Source organism: Marmota marmota, unplaced genomic scaffold, assembly GCF_001458135.2.
Source record: "Marmota marmota marmota unplaced genomic scaffold, marMar, whole genome shotgun sequence".
Lineage (NCBI taxonomy): Eukaryota > Metazoa > Chordata > Mammalia > Rodentia > Sciuridae > Marmota > Marmota marmota.
Window position 1 is genome coordinate 33,411,529 of NW_026000037.1, and position 18,324 is coordinate 33,429,852.

At 34.0% G+C, this 18,324-nt stretch overlaps 1 protein-coding gene across 8 annotated transcripts in view; it reads right to left on the reverse strand.

The window, feature by feature from the left end:
- Positions 1-18,324, reverse strand: part of Gtdc1 (glycosyltransferase like domain containing 1) — a 369,992-nt gene that overhangs the window by 181,485 nt on the left and 170,183 nt on the right. For all 8 annotated transcript variants that reach the window (XR_007350910.1, XM_048812231.1, XM_048812234.1 and 5 more), the window contains 2 exons: positions 14,164-14,331; positions 10,141-10,314 (listed from right to left, as the gene is read on the reverse strand). Coding sequence is in view for 7 of the 8 variants with exons in the window: in XM_048812231.1 (XP_048668188.1) it covers positions 10,141-10,314; positions 14,164-14,331 (342 nt within the window). In the remaining variant the exon portion in view is untranslated. The remainder of the gene's footprint in view (positions 1-10,140; positions 10,315-14,163; positions 14,332-18,324) is intronic.

Consider the following 18,324-nt stretch of genomic DNA (forward strand, 5'->3'; position numbering starts at 1 on the left):
TGTAAATCAATGGATGTGTAACTGATGTGATTCTGCAATCTGTGTATGGGGTGAAGGTGGGAGTTCATAACCCACTTGAATCAAAGTGTGGAATATGATATGTCAAGAAATTTGTAATGTTTTGAACAACCCACAATAAAAAATTTAAAAAAAAACAATAAAAAAAAATAAAACCTCAAAGAATTAATTACTGTTGAGTAAGTTTTGTTGAACCTAATTACTTTAAAGTAGATTTTTAAAGGATTTTCTATATGAAAAAGTCTTTTATCTGTAATTTCTTAGGGAACAAGCCATTTTAGGTAAGAGATTATTCTGGTAGCTTACTGTTCAATGGCACATTCCAAATTTTTTAATATTTAATGAAAAACTTTCTAGAACATCCCATATCACTCTCAAATAGAATGCTGAACAACTAAAATTACTTCTGTACTGATTGGTTCACCCATCCTTAACCACTAGTATGGAATGTGTACCTATTATAGTTGACGGGTAGATGTAGCCAGTGTACATGAGACATTCCCTGCCTTATGACATAGTACCTATGCCTCCAGATGAAACTGTTTGGCTGCTGTCATGTGGATCGATAGGATATGAGACAGCCTCTTCCTTTATTTATTTATTTGAATTAGGGGTAAACTTTATATCTTTGACTGTTTTATAAAATTACTAGATTTTTCAGAATTTTGTTGCCCTCACTTTTGAGATTAGAGCCATGATAACTGGGTAAGCTTGCAAAAATCCCTGTCAATAGATAACCAAAATGCTGATGATCAGAGGATTAATAAAGTCATTAATACTTAACGAAAATTTGTCAAGTTGTAGGCACTGTGATCAGTGAGAACATTATAGAATAATCACCTCAATCCTCATACTAAAACCTAAGAGATGGGTACTATTCTAATTTTTGTTTCCCAATTGGGAAAATGAAGCTTGGCAGGTTAAGTGATTTACTCTAGGCTGAACAGCAATACTAAGTGGCAGAAGCCAAACTGAAATCCTGCTACATCACACTGCTGACTAACCTTTCATTCAGCATTTCTAAAAATAGAGTATTTGGAATATAAGAGCATTTTTATTAAAAGCTTAATCTTTCAAATATCATAATAACATAATTGTGATCTAATAGGCACTGTCCATAACCCTCATTTAAGGAACAGAGTATACAAGGCATAAACTGTTCTTGCCTTGATGTCTCCACAATGATGACCAGTCATTGTGCTCTGAGCCTGATGAAGGGAAATGAGCCTAAGTGGGCCTTTCACTGAATTCTCCTCAACTGTATCTTGAATTTATCCAATGATATTTGTTCTCATCATTTGGTAGAAGCCCTTCTTCCTTACTTCTTTTGAACTGAGGCCCCTAGCTTGGTATATTCTCTGATTTGCAGTTATTTCATTGCACTGTCTTCTATAAGGGCCTTTGCACCTTACCTCCCAGATTTCTTAGGACAGGTCTGCAAGAACCTAAGGAAAAAAATGGACATCAAGATTCTGATGTAAAATCTTTTCTCTCTACTTGAAAACAGGAAAAATTATCCTATAATGCAATGTACAGTTTTTGTTGTTGCTGTTGAACTCAGAAAGCATTTCTGAGTGGGGTCATTCCTAAGTCAAAGAAAGCAGAAACCTAAGTGTTGGAATTAGCCATTCACATGGATGATAATATCATTAAAAATACATTTGGAGCAAACAAGAGTTTGTTCTGTGTAACTTCATGGGTATGTGTGTGTACACGTGTACTGAAAAGCAAACTATCTCTTCTTTCAACAAGAATAGTAAAAGGAAGATAGTTGGGATCCAATGCAGCATGAAATATTTTTATTGGTTATAAAGGAGATTCCATGATGGTGAATGGTATTCAACATTGGAATGATTTAACAAAAGGATTTTTTTTCTATAACGTGATTCTATTAAAAAAAATTAAATGACATACAAAGGAAACACATTTTTCCATTCATTTTGAAGAGCCAAAATAATTGTTCACAAATATGCATATGTTTAAATTTATAAAAACAAAACTTTTCTTCTACTACATTGATATTCAACTCAGTACCTACTACATTATTTCATAAAGTAGTTTTACAATTTATAGTTTTACAAATATGTATTAGTAAATGTCTAACATGAATACTTTCTCAAAATATCTGAGAAATATGACCACATGTGGTAAGAAGATTAAGGTATTTTCTGGCAACCCCCCTCCCCAAAATGCAGAACACTTGATGGCAGAAAAAAAAAAAGTTTTTGGTGGGGAGGCATGGGGGCTGCCTTCTGTCCTATCAATCCACAAATTCTCAAATTACAGATCTGCTGTTGTGTTCTGACACATCTGCTTTGCAATGTAAAATAGTGTTTTCTTTAATAAGAATTCTTCAAAAAGCCCTTAGGCTCCTCGCCTTTGTTTGCAGAGCCTGAGAGTTTTCATTTAAAGTTTTCACACTGTTTTTAAAATTCCCCATTTTTGTTTCTAAATTAGTTAGGAAAAGTCCACAAACCTCTGTTTTGTCTTCACTGTTTAAGCTACATGGAAATGGAAGAGAGAATCACTCAGAGAAATTCCTAAGGACTCAATAAATGAGATTACCCCAGTGACCAACATTTTTTCCCTCTCTCTTTGGCTGTTAAAAAATGTAGAAAGTAGGAAAGTGGAGATGTTCTTTATAGAATTTCCATACCAGGGATGTAAAATCTACTATGAATCAAGGAATCTCCGAAGTAAAACTACTCTTTTTTTTTTTTTTTTTTTTTTTCTGTGTAATCCTGACAGTCCCATATGGTGGAAAATAGGATTCAACAAGGAAATAATAACTGAAATAGATACAATTCTATCCTAATGATCACAGGAAAGTTGATACTGTGGTGACTAAATTGGACCTAAAACTCAGATAAAGTATATATTACTTGATCTATAGTAAGTACATTTGCTTCAATTTGCTTCCAGTCCAAACTTAAACTCCTAAGGATATGGTTTCCATTCATCCCCTCATTAAAAAAATAAGTATGTGACTGATTTTTAAAGGTCTCCACAGAAAACACATAGTTGACTTTTTTACAATAATTATGTATAACCATATGAAGAAATGTGAACTTTTTATCCATAATATAATGGAATAAGGAAGGTAGGTGACTGATAAATATATATGAATACCAATCTTGACAGCATGAACATATATATGTCTCTTTAATCCAATTGAATATTATTTGAAGAACATGGTATCCATTTGGACACACCCTTTGCATGGTCCCTGATGGAATTCATTGGGAAAACACTGATCTATTTCAAGGATAAGTGATCTACTTTTTAATTTGCTGCACTTCTACAATACATTCTTATATAATCCAATTTGTTGGGAGTGAAGATAATCTAGTTTCACAAAAATCATGGATGCTCCCTTACTAACAAACCCTGTAGGAGGTACAGATGGAAAAAGGCTGATGCTGTGTGGATGCAAACTACTCCACCCTTAACATCTAATGGGAAAGGTCAGGCTCTGCCTTGTAATGCTCTAAGATTTCATGATAAAACCTAAGGCAAGAGAGTTTGGATAAATGAGAGGTAACTAGAAACCAAAAACCAAATGGTTTTCTTACACACATGAAATTGCAATCTCAGCCCATAGCCGATTATTTAAAGTTTTCCTTCTATTTTCCTTCTTTAGGCCCATTTTCAATTATACTATCAGAATTCTTTCTCAAAATTTCTTATACCTCTTGAAGCATCTTCTCAACATTTTAAAAGTCTGCTTTCTAAAACCTGAGTCCTTTCCTTCATAACATTACCACAACATGCTCACTTTCATCCAAACTTTCTGTCAATTCTTTTGTCTATTTCTTCTTCACTAGTCAAAAGTCAAATACTAGGGACCAGGACTCTCTTTATACAAGGAGCAGTACAGCGAGATATTTATGATTTTCAATTTTAAAATAGCTTAAACATTTTTTGATTTCTAGTTCTACCTTTACTATATTGCATACATGTGAGTATGGTCAAAAGTTACTTAGATTCTCTATATCTCAGTTTCTTCAACTATTAATTGGAAATAACTTTTAGAGTTGTAGAAAAAGTAAAATGTTAAAATGTGTATCAAATGCCAAGCACAACATAGGGCTTAAAGTAATATTCAATAAGGATAGGTTTTATGATTAGCTCTATCTTCTAAAGATGATTGTCAGAAAGCAACCTGAAAATTCTTCAGGTATTCCAATTTTGTACAACTGAGACTCGCACAAAACTCCACACATTTGAAATTTTCTTATGACTGCTAGTGTTTTCCTAGCAGTCATGATATGGAGTAAAGAAATACTGACTTTCAGTAACATCCACCTCAGCAGGCTGCAGGATTTCTTCCTTTTATCTCTATATCACACACTTATGAACAAGAATTTCCATTTGAAATTGGCCTTGAAACACACAGTAAAACTGTCTAAATTTTCAAACAAATGTATATCCTTTAATATAGGAATAGTCTTTTGTAATATATTCCAGTAAACTATATCATCTGAATGAGTTTGATAAGATATTTATCTTCTAATAATAATACTGAAAAAAAACACTCTTTGTTGACCATCAATCACCTGGCAATCCCAGAAGCCTTTACTACAAAAGGAGTTTCTTTCCGCAACCCAACAGAAAAGGGAGATACAGTTAGTGGTAAAACTCTAATCGAGGAGATCTTAAAAGAGCATATTGAAATATCCTCTGGTCACCTAAAGCTTAAGGATATTACAACTGCACAAAAAGACCTTAAGATGTTGATTGTTTGGATGAAAATACCTCATGCAGATCTTAGGGGTAAGGGATAATATTTACTTCCACTTGCTGTCATTCATAATTGCTGCCCAAAGTGGATTACACATTTCCTTACATTCTTAAAATGAAACTTACTGGTTACTATTTAATCTCTCTTAATAAATCATAGTCATCCTTTTGATGTACAAGCTGTACAATCATGGAGAAATGTCTGCAGGGGTTATTTGATGTGCAGAGTTGGTTACCCTGACATAGAATGGCTACAGGCTGCTATGTTTTTTCACTTCCCATATATTTTTTTAAATAGTTTATCTCTCTCCTCCCTTGTTGTCAAGCTGTCACTCAGCTGTCACTTTTTACTGCTGTCAGTGTGCCTGCCTTTATCACACCCCCAATTTGGTGCTGCTAATCTGCTGTCAGCTAAAACATCAGATAATCAAGACCTCTGAAAATTGCATTAACAATCAGTGGTGGGCTGAGCAATGGATGGAGATTTTGAGATATGAGTTCTAGTTCCTGCTTTGCCTGTATTTAGCTGTGTGATTGTAAGGAGACATATAGCTTCTCTGGGCCACACTGGTCCCTTCATCCATAAAATGAGGAACAATTTGTATGTATGTCCATGTGTGTATATGTTTTTGTGTGAGAGACAGACAGACACACAGAGATAAATAGATATCACAACTAGACCTATATTTCTCTGGCTACCAGGTTAAAAAAAGGAGAAATATACATGTAATGTTTTTGTGAGTTAAAAGAACTCAGGAGGTGGAGGGTACCACTGACTCTTAAATTGTTGAATTCAAGGACACTTTCAAACATCACCTCACTTAATCTCAATGCTCTGAATTTACTTCTAATCATCTCTTTACACTGTCTTCCTTTTGTTGCACAGAATAATCATCTCATTGTTGACTTTATGAATCTTTTCTTCTCATTTCAATCTTGGGCTTTTCCTCCAACAACTCCTTAAGCAGACAGAGTGAGTGCCAAAGGCAGCCCATGTTAAAAAGTAAGGATGATGAGGAGTAATTAGCCAAGGAGCCTGAGAAGGAGCTGCCCATGTGAAGCCACCTAAAGAATGTGCCATAGTGTGTCAGATGCTGCTGGAAAATTAAGAAGGATGGGAACTAAGGATTGACCAAAGGATTTACAGGTATGGAGCTCATTGATGACCCTGACAAAAAGTCAGTGTTAACAGCTCTGACAGAATAGAGTGTAAATGAAATTGGAAGCAATAAGTATAAACAACAATTTTGGTGAGTTTTGCTACCAAAAGAAGTAGAGAAATGAAGCATTAGCAAAAGGGAGAAATGGAATCACAAGAGATGCTTCTTTTTTTTTTTCTTTTTTTCCTTAAAGAGAGATTTTTTTTTTAAGATATGAGAAATAGTAGAGTTTTTTGTATACTAATAGGAACAAACCAGGAAAAAGAAAACAGTAATGATTCAAAAAAGAGAAAATTATTAATGAAGAACATAGAACGAAAAATTCATGAAACAATAGGCCATGAGTACGCTCGAAAGATGGGTTCTCTCAAAGAAGTGGAGATGCGTCCTTAGCTTGAATCAAGGGCAATTCATCCATAGCAACAGGTGTGAAGAGGGAGAATCTGCACCCAGAAGTACACAACTGGGCAGACCTGTGTCACTATACAGAAGTTTCTTTCTGACTGCTTCTATTGTCTCAAACATCAACTGAGAATGAACAGAGAAGACTTGGAGATTTCTAAAAGAAAAGGAGAGAGAAAGGAAAGGAAAGGAAAAAAAAAGAGAGAAGGAATCATTTACCACCTAAACATGTGGAAGTGTGGTATGAGTGCAGGTAGCCCAAAGGATCTGTGTGGAATTAGGAGTACAGATTCAGAGCACATTAAAAAGTACAGATAGATGTTTTTATGTTTGTGTGTTTCCAGTCATCTTTAGTTCGATGAGTGCAGGTAGAAAGTAAGTGAAGAAATGGATTTAATCAGACCTGGGGAGAGAAGTGAAGCAAGGATGTAAAAGATTTGAGATCATATGCAAGACAATAAATATGATAAAGGAATTTGGAAGTTAAGCTGGATAAATAAGGAAGAAATAAGAACAAAATGAAAGTAAAAAGTTCATTTAATCGATGGATGGTACATTCTTGTAAGGTCAAAGAATATTTCAGTTGAGGTGACAAGAAAACAAATAAACCAACCTTTCTATTTGTATTAGACTGACCTTTTGGCAGAGTAGTACTCTATTTTCTTGTGTGCATTACAGAAGTCTGGAGGTTGAATGGGAATAACTCACTAAATGCAGAAGACAACAGATGTGCCAAATTACACATTAGTGGGGGTAAGGAAGTTAATAAAACAAAATAATCTTTTACTGGGGGTCTGTTTCATACCAGGCACTATCCTAGACATTTGGCAAACATCATTTCATTTATTCTCTAAAGCATCCCTATGAAGTGACAAGGTAAACGTAATTATGACTATTAAAGAACCTAGGTTCTGGGTTACTCTGAGTCTGGCAAAAATCACAGAGTTAGAAAGTGGGAGTTAAGACTGAAATAGATGTACATGTGACAACAGTATTTAACAGCTTTCCAATCCCCAAATGTTTAATATGGATAATGGAATGCTGTTGAGAGAATAATCTCTCTTGTTATCATTTTTCTAGACTTTAGAAGTAAGGCAGGAGATGGGTTAATAGAGCAATAGATAACAGAAGGTATCACAAGCCCAATAATACTGAGTGCCTCAGTGACTGACATGCTCTGAGTTTCAACACACATCAACTGATTCAATCCTCACTATTTTTGCTGGGAAAGTAGCTCTTTCCTCTTCTTTGATTAATATCTATTATATTACATATAGGATGTTATATTAATAATCTAACTCCATCTTATGCTTTATTTTTTAATATTTTAACTGTAGTTGGACACAATACCTTTATGTTATTTTTATGTGGTGCTGAGAATCAAACCCAGAACCCCACTTGTGCTAGGTGAGAGCTCTACCACTAAGCCCCCTGCTTTATTTTTATTTAAATCCATTTTACCGTGACCATACAGAGAGAGAGAGAGAGAGAGAGAAGCATTCAGAAGTCTTTTTTTTTTAATCACCTTGGTTATTTTGCCTTTGGAATTGCTAAATATTTTTCAACATCTCAACAAAATAATAAGCTTTTAAAACTGCAGGCATTAGAATGATTGTCATTCATGCAAATAATCACTTACTTACACTATATGAGTTTGGGTTGTATAAAGCAAATTACCATTTGAAAATAATTCAAATAACACTCTGGGCTAAGACCTTGCTTATGAATGTTATCTTGGCCACAATATTTCTTAACCTTCTTCTATTTAGCTAGATTCCTTTATGGTAATATGGTTCAAATTAATAAACTATTCAATTGCCATAGGTGTATTAAACATATTATGTTATAGAAACATATCAGATGTAAATGAATTTTAAAACACATTATTTACTAGGAAACCTATAGCAGTAACAAGATGAGCTATAACTACCTACTCACTTACAGATGTACAATGCTATCTCTGAACAAATTAAAAACTTATTTCTAAAAACAAACCCAATATTTTAAAAATTCAGGTTCAAAATTGTGTTCCAGTGAATAATAAGTGTAAAGTATAACAATAAGAGTTTTCAAAAATTGAAATTTTCCCATCACACCTAAGAAACTATGTCTACAGAAATATATACACACACTTATACAGTTAGCCCTCTGTATCCATGGGTTCCCCATTCAGGGATTCAACCAACTGCAGATCCAAATTATTTGGGAAGAAAGCAATATGTCTGTACTGAGCATACACAGACATTTTTCTAGCTGTAATTGTTTGACTAATGTCATATAATCATTATCTGCCCAGCCCTTATATTGTATTAAGTATCACAAGGAATTTAGAGATGGTTTAAAGTATATGGGGAGATGTATATATGTTAATATAAATACTATGCCACTTTACATAAGAACTTGAGTATCTGCAGATTTTGATATCCCTGGCATTTAGCTCTTGGAACAAATCCCTCACACATATGAAGATATGACTATACACATACACACATATGAAAATTCACATGCCTACACACACACACACACACACCTGAAAACTGATTGTCATTATGGTTGCATTTAGCTTTATAGTTTTCAAAAAGGCAAATAAATCATGAAATGTTATTAATAAATGACCTATAATGACAGGAAGCTTTAACAGAAATTAGAATCAAAAGTTATGGAAGCTAAACTTAATCCAGTCTGTGACAATGACAGGGTGATTGCAAGACAGTCTCTACTTCTCTGGACTTCTGTTTTCTACTATGCACAAAGTAAGGATTGGGCAAGGTGGTCTAACTTGAATTTTATGACTCATTAACTTGATTTGGTATGGGGAGATTTTTTTGTAGATGAAATACTAACTAGTAAGACACTCACATAAATCATCATTAGGGGTGCAGATGAGGACTACTGACCCTACAGCAAAATCTGGGTGAACTCAGTAAATCTAGAACACAGAGACTAATGCTGACCTTCTGCACAGCACCTAAGGACATTAAATCATCTCTGGCCTTCATTGCAAAGATGGGGTAGAAACAGCTGTCCCCAAACTTCTTCTAAGAATGCAGTTACAAAACAGCAGCATACCCAGCTAGTGTGAGTCCCACTGAAGAAAAAAAAAAACTTTGTATTCACATAGGACAAATATTCCTGATAGTAGTAAAAATAGTTTTGCTAAGTTTTAATCGAAAGTGAAAAGGGATTCCAGAATGTTCCCTTAGAGCCACATCATCCATTGCTAATTCAGGGTGGGCCCAGTAACAAGGGTAATAAAAAATGTCCTTAGCAAATGAGAAAGAGAAATGGCAATTAAGTATATTGGCAACCCAATATGGAAGGCTTAACTCATTATAAAGATAATATAAATAATAAAAATGAAGAAAGAAAAAGATTAGAGGAAAATAGCAGTGAAACTGAAACGTCATCCAGAAAATGAGGTTTTAACATTACTTTTTTAAAGAGTTATTATTATGCATTTAAACCAGTGGCTCTAAGGCTGGATGTAAAAGTTGACAAATATGCTTGACAATGACTTTTTTAATAAATAACAAACAAAGAAAATTGACAGTAAGTTTTAAAAGCCAAAGCAACCTACTTTGGGAAATAAATAACAGTAAAAAAAGGAAGAATTCAACGTCTGAACTAACCAGCCAGTGATCCAATGGACATACACGTATTGAAAATCTTAATAAAGTACAGTACGGTGAGAAAGAACTCATCTCTCTATTAACCATGCTTATGCCAATATGTTTAAATTGGCAGGAAAAAACCACTGATTTCTATACATTTGAGAAGTAATTTATGATACAATATTGAGAACAGAGTCAAACACACTGACCTGCTCACATCAGGAAATCTGATGGGAAAGTAAATAACTTGGCACTTGGGTCTGATGATGCTTTCCAGATCCTTGGGTCTGTGATCAGGAATCAGCTTCATAAATTTTCCAATGGAAGTGAGAAATGACTCCATATTAAAAACTGAGTTGAATACCACCACATCAGCCACCAAGCTTTAAAGGAAAAAATAAATAAATGCAAATGATAAACTCAGATTCATTCAGAGAAATTTTTATAAGCCTAAAACCTCTGTGTATTAATTATAGTTTACATTGTACTTCAGGATTCCAAAGAGCACTTCACTTCCCATCAGTATCTCTCAAAATGTCTCTATTAATAGATAAGTGAGTTTCATTAGTGTTGTATCATGGGAAGTTGGATTGGTGGCAACAGGGAGGAAAGACAACAGGCAAATTTAATGATTCAGTGGGATCACATGGGACTTCAAACCAAAACATGCTTCCCCATAATGCCAGGAACTTTCCACATTACCAACAATATTTAATTTAGAAAAAAAAATTTTAATTGTAGCCCATCTGCCAAGACTGAGTTTCTCTGTCAGTGATATACTTTGTTTTATACTGTAATATTAAGGAGGGAATGTTTGCTGGACTTCTTGCCACCTTCATTCAAGCTAGGCCGTGGTATTTTCAAAACATTTTGGTCAAAGTCTGTAAGTGTATTCTCTGCTTTAGATTTTGCTTCAATAAGCTGTGTTATGTTTTTCTGGCACATGCCTGTAATCCCAGTGGCTCTGGAGGCTGTAGCAGGAGTACCATGAGTTCAAAGCCAGCCTCCAGCCAAAGCGAGGCACTAAGCAACTCAGTAAGACCCTATCTCTAAAGAAAGTACAAAACAGGGCTGGGGATGGACTCAGTGGTTTGAGTGCCCCTGAGTTCAATCCTCAATAGCAAAAAAAAAAAAAAAAAGAAAAACTGTTATGTTTTTTAAAGTTCTGAAATTACATGGGAAGAGCAATAGTATCTCTACAAATCAACTTATTTCTCTATATTATATTTGGGGTCATCAGAGAAGTAGACAAATTAGGAGAAATGGATCTAGAAATCCATATCATTTGTCCTACTCATTATATATACAATGAACACAATACCACAACATTTAGAATTAAACAAAACAAATATACTACTGATTATTGCTTTTGACAAATAACACTGTGCTCCTCAATATTTTACAAAAATAACATTAAAATATTTTTATAAGAAAATGTGAGGGGGAGGTAGGAGGAGAAGGAAAGAGGAAGTACTTGGGACTGAAATGTAGCAAATTATATTCCATGCATGTACGATTTTTTTAAAAGAATAAACCCCATTATTATGTATAACTATAATGTACTAATAAAAAATATTAAAAAGGAAAAGCTAAAAAAACTGAAGAGGAAAACATGAAAGCAAACTTTATGTGATATAAACATGTCAGCAGTTTTCAGATTGCTTGTAATATTTTCTTGGACACAAGTGAACACAATTGAGAATCATGGATGAGCTGGATAGAACCTGAATGTATAGTATGATCTTTTTATGAATCAAATTGATTTAATAAATCACTGTTTGGATTTTTGAAAATGACTTCTTATCATTTAACCAATGATTCAGTGTCACTGGATCTCAATGAAATGTGTACAAACACTTCCAAAAAAGGATACAGATAAACAGATACAGCAATTTTATTTCACCCTGAAAATGACAGATCAATAACACTGAAAGCATTAAAGTCCATAGGACTGTAAAACACAATAAAATAAGTAGTGCTTATAGATAGGACAGGAATGCCTTACCAAATCCTCAATTTCATTTATACCATACTTCCTGGGACAGCCAGATTTACTATTATTAATACACAGTAGAATGAAAAAAATCAATGAGCAAAATCTTATCTTTACAAAAATCATACATGCATGGAATATAATTTGCTACAACTTTCCTCCAAAATTCCTTTTGCATACAAGTTTTTTGGTTTTTGTTTGTTTTAAAGTTCTTACCCGGTGCAAATCTGGGGGAACAGTAATGTCTGCAACATGGATAAAACAAAGGAAAGCATAGAAGTGCTGACATGACACTAAGCAATAAGGAAACCAATATAATAATATCCCAAAAGTTGAAGGATGTTTTACAGCTAGCCTGTTTTCACCATATGTCACATATTGTAATAGCGACCCACAGGTCATAATATACAGTTACGACATGTGTTCATAAGTCAGAGGGTTAGTGAAACCTCTGTTTAAGGTGAGTGCTTATGTCAGTCATCTTTAAAATCCTTAACTGCCACACAGTCAAGGAAGAAATCTGACAGTGCCAACAAAAGCAGAAGTCAGCAAGAAAACTAAAGAAACATTTGAGAAAGCAGGAGTCATACTTTTTGAAGAGAATCAGAACAAGACTGTTCTTTGACACTCTTATTTTTCCTCTGGACAACTGTGAGCCATTTTTTTCCCATTAAGAAGCCAAATGATGATGAAGTTCACTTCTTTCTTACCAAGCTTGTCTATCAGTTTACCCTCTTAAGAAGAGAAATGCTGAAAAAATGGGTGCAAGCTTTTACAGACTCATTCCCTGTGAGTAAAACCAATTTCTTATAAAGGAAGGGAGGGGAGTGAGGTAAAATTTGTTTTAGATATCTGTTCTCAAAGGGCAGATAGCTAAAACCCAACCACTTACATTCTTAAAAATCTAGTCTGTGCTAAGTGAAAGACACAAAACTCTTTACAGAAATATTATTTTTGGTGCATTTGCTTCCTGATATGAATGGGTATAACTTCCATTAACTTTAAAGCCACCCATAAAAGGAAAAATAGACTTAATTTTTTTTTCCCAGTGTTTTCTCAGGGGTAATAAACACACACTATCTGAAGAAAAGAATGATGCTAATTCAAGAAATCATAGGAATATTACAAATGTTTTCCATATTGATAAAGCACAAAATGATTTTATTTTCATTTTTCAAACATATTTTCCTTTGTTTCAATATAAAATAAAGTATTTTAATTTTATTATGAAATTTTAAAACAGTTGCTTTTTTATGAGACATTTGACGTGAAGCAGTTCCACTCTATTTTGATAGCACTGCTACTTCACAATTGAAGCAGCCTGTAAAAATGATTGCAGGAAAACATTTACAAAATGCTCAAAACACAGAATTATTACCATATAGTTGTTTTCTATGTCAACTACACAATGGAACAGACTTGCAAGAGTTGAAGGTCTGCTGAAACACATCATCAATCCAAAATGCTAATAATTGTTAAAAAAAAAAAAAAAAAGGGTGAGCAAAATGTATCCAATTCCTGCCACCAAGTCCATTTGATGCATGTGGTTACTTGAATAAGATACAACAGCAGCCTCATTTTCTGGAGTTGTTATTAACTTATTTCATTAACTAACCATCAGCAGATATACTTTGTTGAAGTAACAATAGAAAACGACCCTCACCTTTGAAATGTCATGGTATTTTAAGACTGTGTCATTTCAGAAGACTCAATGTGGGGGGAAAACACACACAGAGAAAGATTCATTTTCCATAGTTTTCTGCCTTAAAACAACCAAAAATATAGGGAAGGCAACATTTCTCAATCTATTACATTTTAATTTTTTTATTTCTCTGTAAATTCCTTTTTGATTGTTGTTGAATATAGTGAAATTAGTGGGTAAATGTGAGTTCACAAACTGACCTTTCTAAGAGTATGTTTTAAACAATAAATCATGGGATCAAGTGGTGAAGGTCTCTGTCAATCTTTTGATTCTATTTTAAATGTTGTGAAAAATACAGTTAGATAATTAGTTCAACATATAATTAGATCATTACATTTATGTATTTTATAAAAGGAGTAGCTGTGATCTTATATATACTAGAGAAGTACAAGCAGTTGGTACCATTAAAGTAATATTCAAACATTTACACCTCCCTAAAGGTGTTTATAAGTATACAGTAGGTCTCCATATTTAAAAGCTAACCATCTATAAAGAAAAATATGGCAAAGGGGTAAATATGATGCAACCTATACCCACCATGAAATAATTTGGTTGTAACCATATTGAAAATCCCTCTCTTGACATTTCTTGACAGGATATACCAATTGGTTCTCATGGAAGTACAGAATCTTTTTCAATTTCCCAAGGTCAGGCCGAAGGGCAGTCAGTTCCGTCAGGTTAAGTACTGAGCTTGCAAAGAGGATCCTAGGAAACAAAGAAATTAGGGTTTACTGTCCCAAGCATGCTTGAAGAGGTCATCTTTTGCCCTTTTCTCCTCTTTCCACTTCCCATCCCAAGCAAAACATATCCCCTCTAGGGACACATCAATAGTTGAGCCCTAATACCATGTAGCAGCATTCTAAGTTTGATCTCTTAAAAAGCAGCTGCTAAGAACTATAAAAGCCCTGAATCTCATTGGTCTACTCAGCTCAGTTACTGAGACATGCAAAAAAAAAAGAAGAAAAAAAAAAAACCTGGATGGATTTTATTGAAAAAGGCAAGAAAAGCTCTATCTGAAGGACAAATGGAACAAAGATAAGGCTGACTGGGGAATACTTTGCTTGCCAGTTTCATTACACTTTACTTCTTTATGCAACCAACTACTGAAATTCAATATATAAGTAGGAATGGCACATGTTCATGTTTTGACATAAACCCTTTTGATTTATGCAGTAGACTTATCTAGTATGGTCTTTTTCTCTTGGCATTTTTTCTTGCCCTCCTTTTAGAGTATCCCATAATTCTTATATTTATTTTTTTTCCTTCTCCATTACTAGACTGCTAATGGCACCAGATATACAATCTAAAAATCCCTTATATAAAGCACAGATAAGAGGTGAAGGAAGGTTGATTCTTTGTCTTTGGATAAAATGAAACTGAAAGCATACCTCTATGCATGTTTTTAAATAAAAACAAGAATGTATTCATTCTCTCATTTCACAAGCATTTACTTAAATGTCTAGTAGGTGACATGGTCAAAACAGGAAGAACAGAAAAGATGGGGGGGGGGACAGCTTAGCAGGATGAATACTGACATACACAAAGTATCAGAGGAACAAACAGAAAGGAGTACTAATCATCTGGGACAAGCTAGGAATGCTTCCCTAATGCAATGCCTACCACAAATGGACACAAACAAGGAAAAGAAAACCATCCCTGAGCAGCTGAGAACATTCAGATGGCACAATTTTAACAGAATGCCACCTTTAGAATATAATATAACATATTTGACCCGTAGAGCTTGAATTCCCATTCCAAAAAAGTTATGGTCAGGAAGGTTAAGGGTTTTTTTTTTTTTCCCCCCCTAGGATCACCCTGATAGGAAGTGGCAAAGCAGAGACTGCTGGTCTTCTAAGCCTGAAGTGCTTTTTATTACACACTGCTCTGAATTGGTTGTGGACCACTTACATTGCAAATGCTTTTTTCTGTACTTAATAAATACAAAATATCATCCTTGTTATTACCATGATTACAACTACTATAAATCCTCCCTTGCTGACAAGCCAAATGGCTAACTTCAGGTGTTTATATGATCTGCAGCACTAGCCTTTCACACAAGAAGAATGATGACATAATGAGTGCATGTATCATAAATAGGAATTCAAGTGCCTTCTTCATGGCACACAAGAAGCACATAAGACCAAAAGCTAACAATCCCTCTTTAAACCACATTGCTCCAATAATGTTAGGGTTTATTTCTTTAAAGTTAAACAAAAATAAAGTTATTACCAAGGAGGTGCATTTAGTTTTTAAACTGTTCATCTATATACAACTAAAGCAAGAAGTAAAATCATGGTCACAAAATGCCCTATTTTGTTCAAAGATATCCCCATCACCACCATCAAAGTATAAGCCTTTCTAAAACTTACACTGAAAATTCTGAAATATGAAGATATTTAATTATTTACAACTCTGATCCTTAGTGAGGAAAACCACAAAACCCTAATTTCAATCAAACAATACTTTCCTTAAAGGGGAATGCATGGCATCTTGTGGGTCTAGTTATTGAGTCATCTTCCTTTACTCCTATTCTCCCTGCCCCTCCTCACTACCTACACCACTATAAGCAATGATTCACATTTTTAATCATTAAGTCCTGAGCAAGCTCAATGTTTTTCACACTCAAAGCAGAAAAATGAATTAAATACAGCCCCTATCTGACATGAATTACAAAGGAAAAAAAAAGGTACCTCTTATAATGAAGAAATTGGGTAGATACCAACTTAACCAAATAATCAAACAATATGATCAATAATTGGATAAAGTGGAATCATGTATTCCCAAATATGATGCACTGAGATAGATAAAAATCATCAATGTAATATTTCTGCTGCAAATGCCTGATCTGAATTTGGCAATGAGGAAATGTTCAAATAGCTTAAAGAATAATTGAGCTGGATAACCAAAAATATCAATGTCATAAAAGAAAAAAATCTAACTTAAAGGAAAATAAAGAGTCTCCAAAACACATTCCAGTGTTTGATCATTGAGCGGAATACTGGAATAGGATAAAAACAGAAATGAAAGCCATTATCAGAGCAACAAGGAAAATGTGAATATAGGCTGAAAGTAAGATTTTTATCAATCTCGAGTTTCTTAAATATAATACTTTTATTGCAGTCATCTTAGAATATTCATGTCAAATTATTTACATGTGAAGTGTCATGATGTCTGCAACTAGCTCTTAAAATACTTAGTAAAAATGCTACTACTGCTAATAAATATTCATGTGTATACAACTACAAAGAGAAATGCCAAATGTATTTTAGCAATTGACCGATCTGAATGAAATTCCGTATATGCAATCCATTGTCCTATTGCAAATTTTTGGTGAGTTAGACCTTTAGAAAACTATGGACTTGGTGGGAATGTGAACTGAACAGTACTTAAGTAGAAGAAAAAAAAATTCTACATTCCATAAAAAAATAAGCGCATCATACGTTTCTTGACATATCCAGTCATCAATTCGTAGGTCAAGATTTTCTTCAGAGTGGACTATCAGTAGCAAATGTTGAGCCAACGCAAGTCCTTCACTCCACTTTTTCTATATGCCCACTCTCCATGCTGATGCATAAAAAGAACGAAACCTTCCAAAGAAAACCTCCCAAATAAGGGAATGCACTACAGAAGAGAAATGATGACGATTTTCATAACATTAACCATTTGAGACTGCCCACTTAAACACTTCCTTCAGTTTAATCATTAAAAGAAAATCAACTGTAATTTTATGATACATCTTGAAACAGTACTCATTTATATCTCTATCATTACTGAAGTACTAATCTTGACTTTATTATTTGTAAAATGTTGCTTAAACTGGACCACAAGCAATTCCTTAAATCTCTAGTTTGACACCCCAAAGAAATGATGAAGGTGCCCACAAAAGAAATGCAAGCATAAGCAATTTTTACTTTTCCCGCTACCATCACTTTTTAAAAGTTGATAATTACACAATGAATGGCATCAGTCAATCAGCAGCTAATCCCTAGGCTACCAATGTTCACCCTGCCTCAGGTGTTATTTAAGCAATAAATCCTAACAAGGTGTGCTTTATCATCCCACAGTGTGTCTCTGGCAGGAAAGGGCACAAGGTGATAGCAAAAACCACTAGGAACAAGATAATTCCTGACAGCTGCTGCTTGAGCGCAAGTTAAATTGAACAGTTTATCTCAGCATGAAGATGTTATAAGGTTTTATGTTTAATATTTTTAAATTAACATAAAACCCTGAGAAAGCAGTTGGACAATCTTTCACAAACATGACATACTACAATCACTGTATAAGCTGGATTAGTACTTATTACCATGCTACTACAGAATTAAGCTGTTTTTAGACCACCAAAGAGCTTTAAATTGCAACTTTTGTCTCTGTAAAAGAAACCTATATTTAAAATGTCTGCTAAATTCAAATTAACGGCTACATCATTAGCTTACCATTTCACCCAAAGTACTAGTAAGTTGCTATTATAATCGTCTAATCAAAATGGCTCTATGCTGCAAGCGTATTAGCATCATTCCCCGTATTTGGGATAGTATCCATATACATGTTTTGATTGTTTCCAGCTCACATTGTATCTATAATTTGAGTCATATTTGCTTAAAGAATACAAAACAATTTAACACAATAAAATTTAAGATTAGGGATTGTACTCTTTTTTTTTTTTTTTTTTTTTTTTTTTTTTTTTTTTTTTTTTTTTTT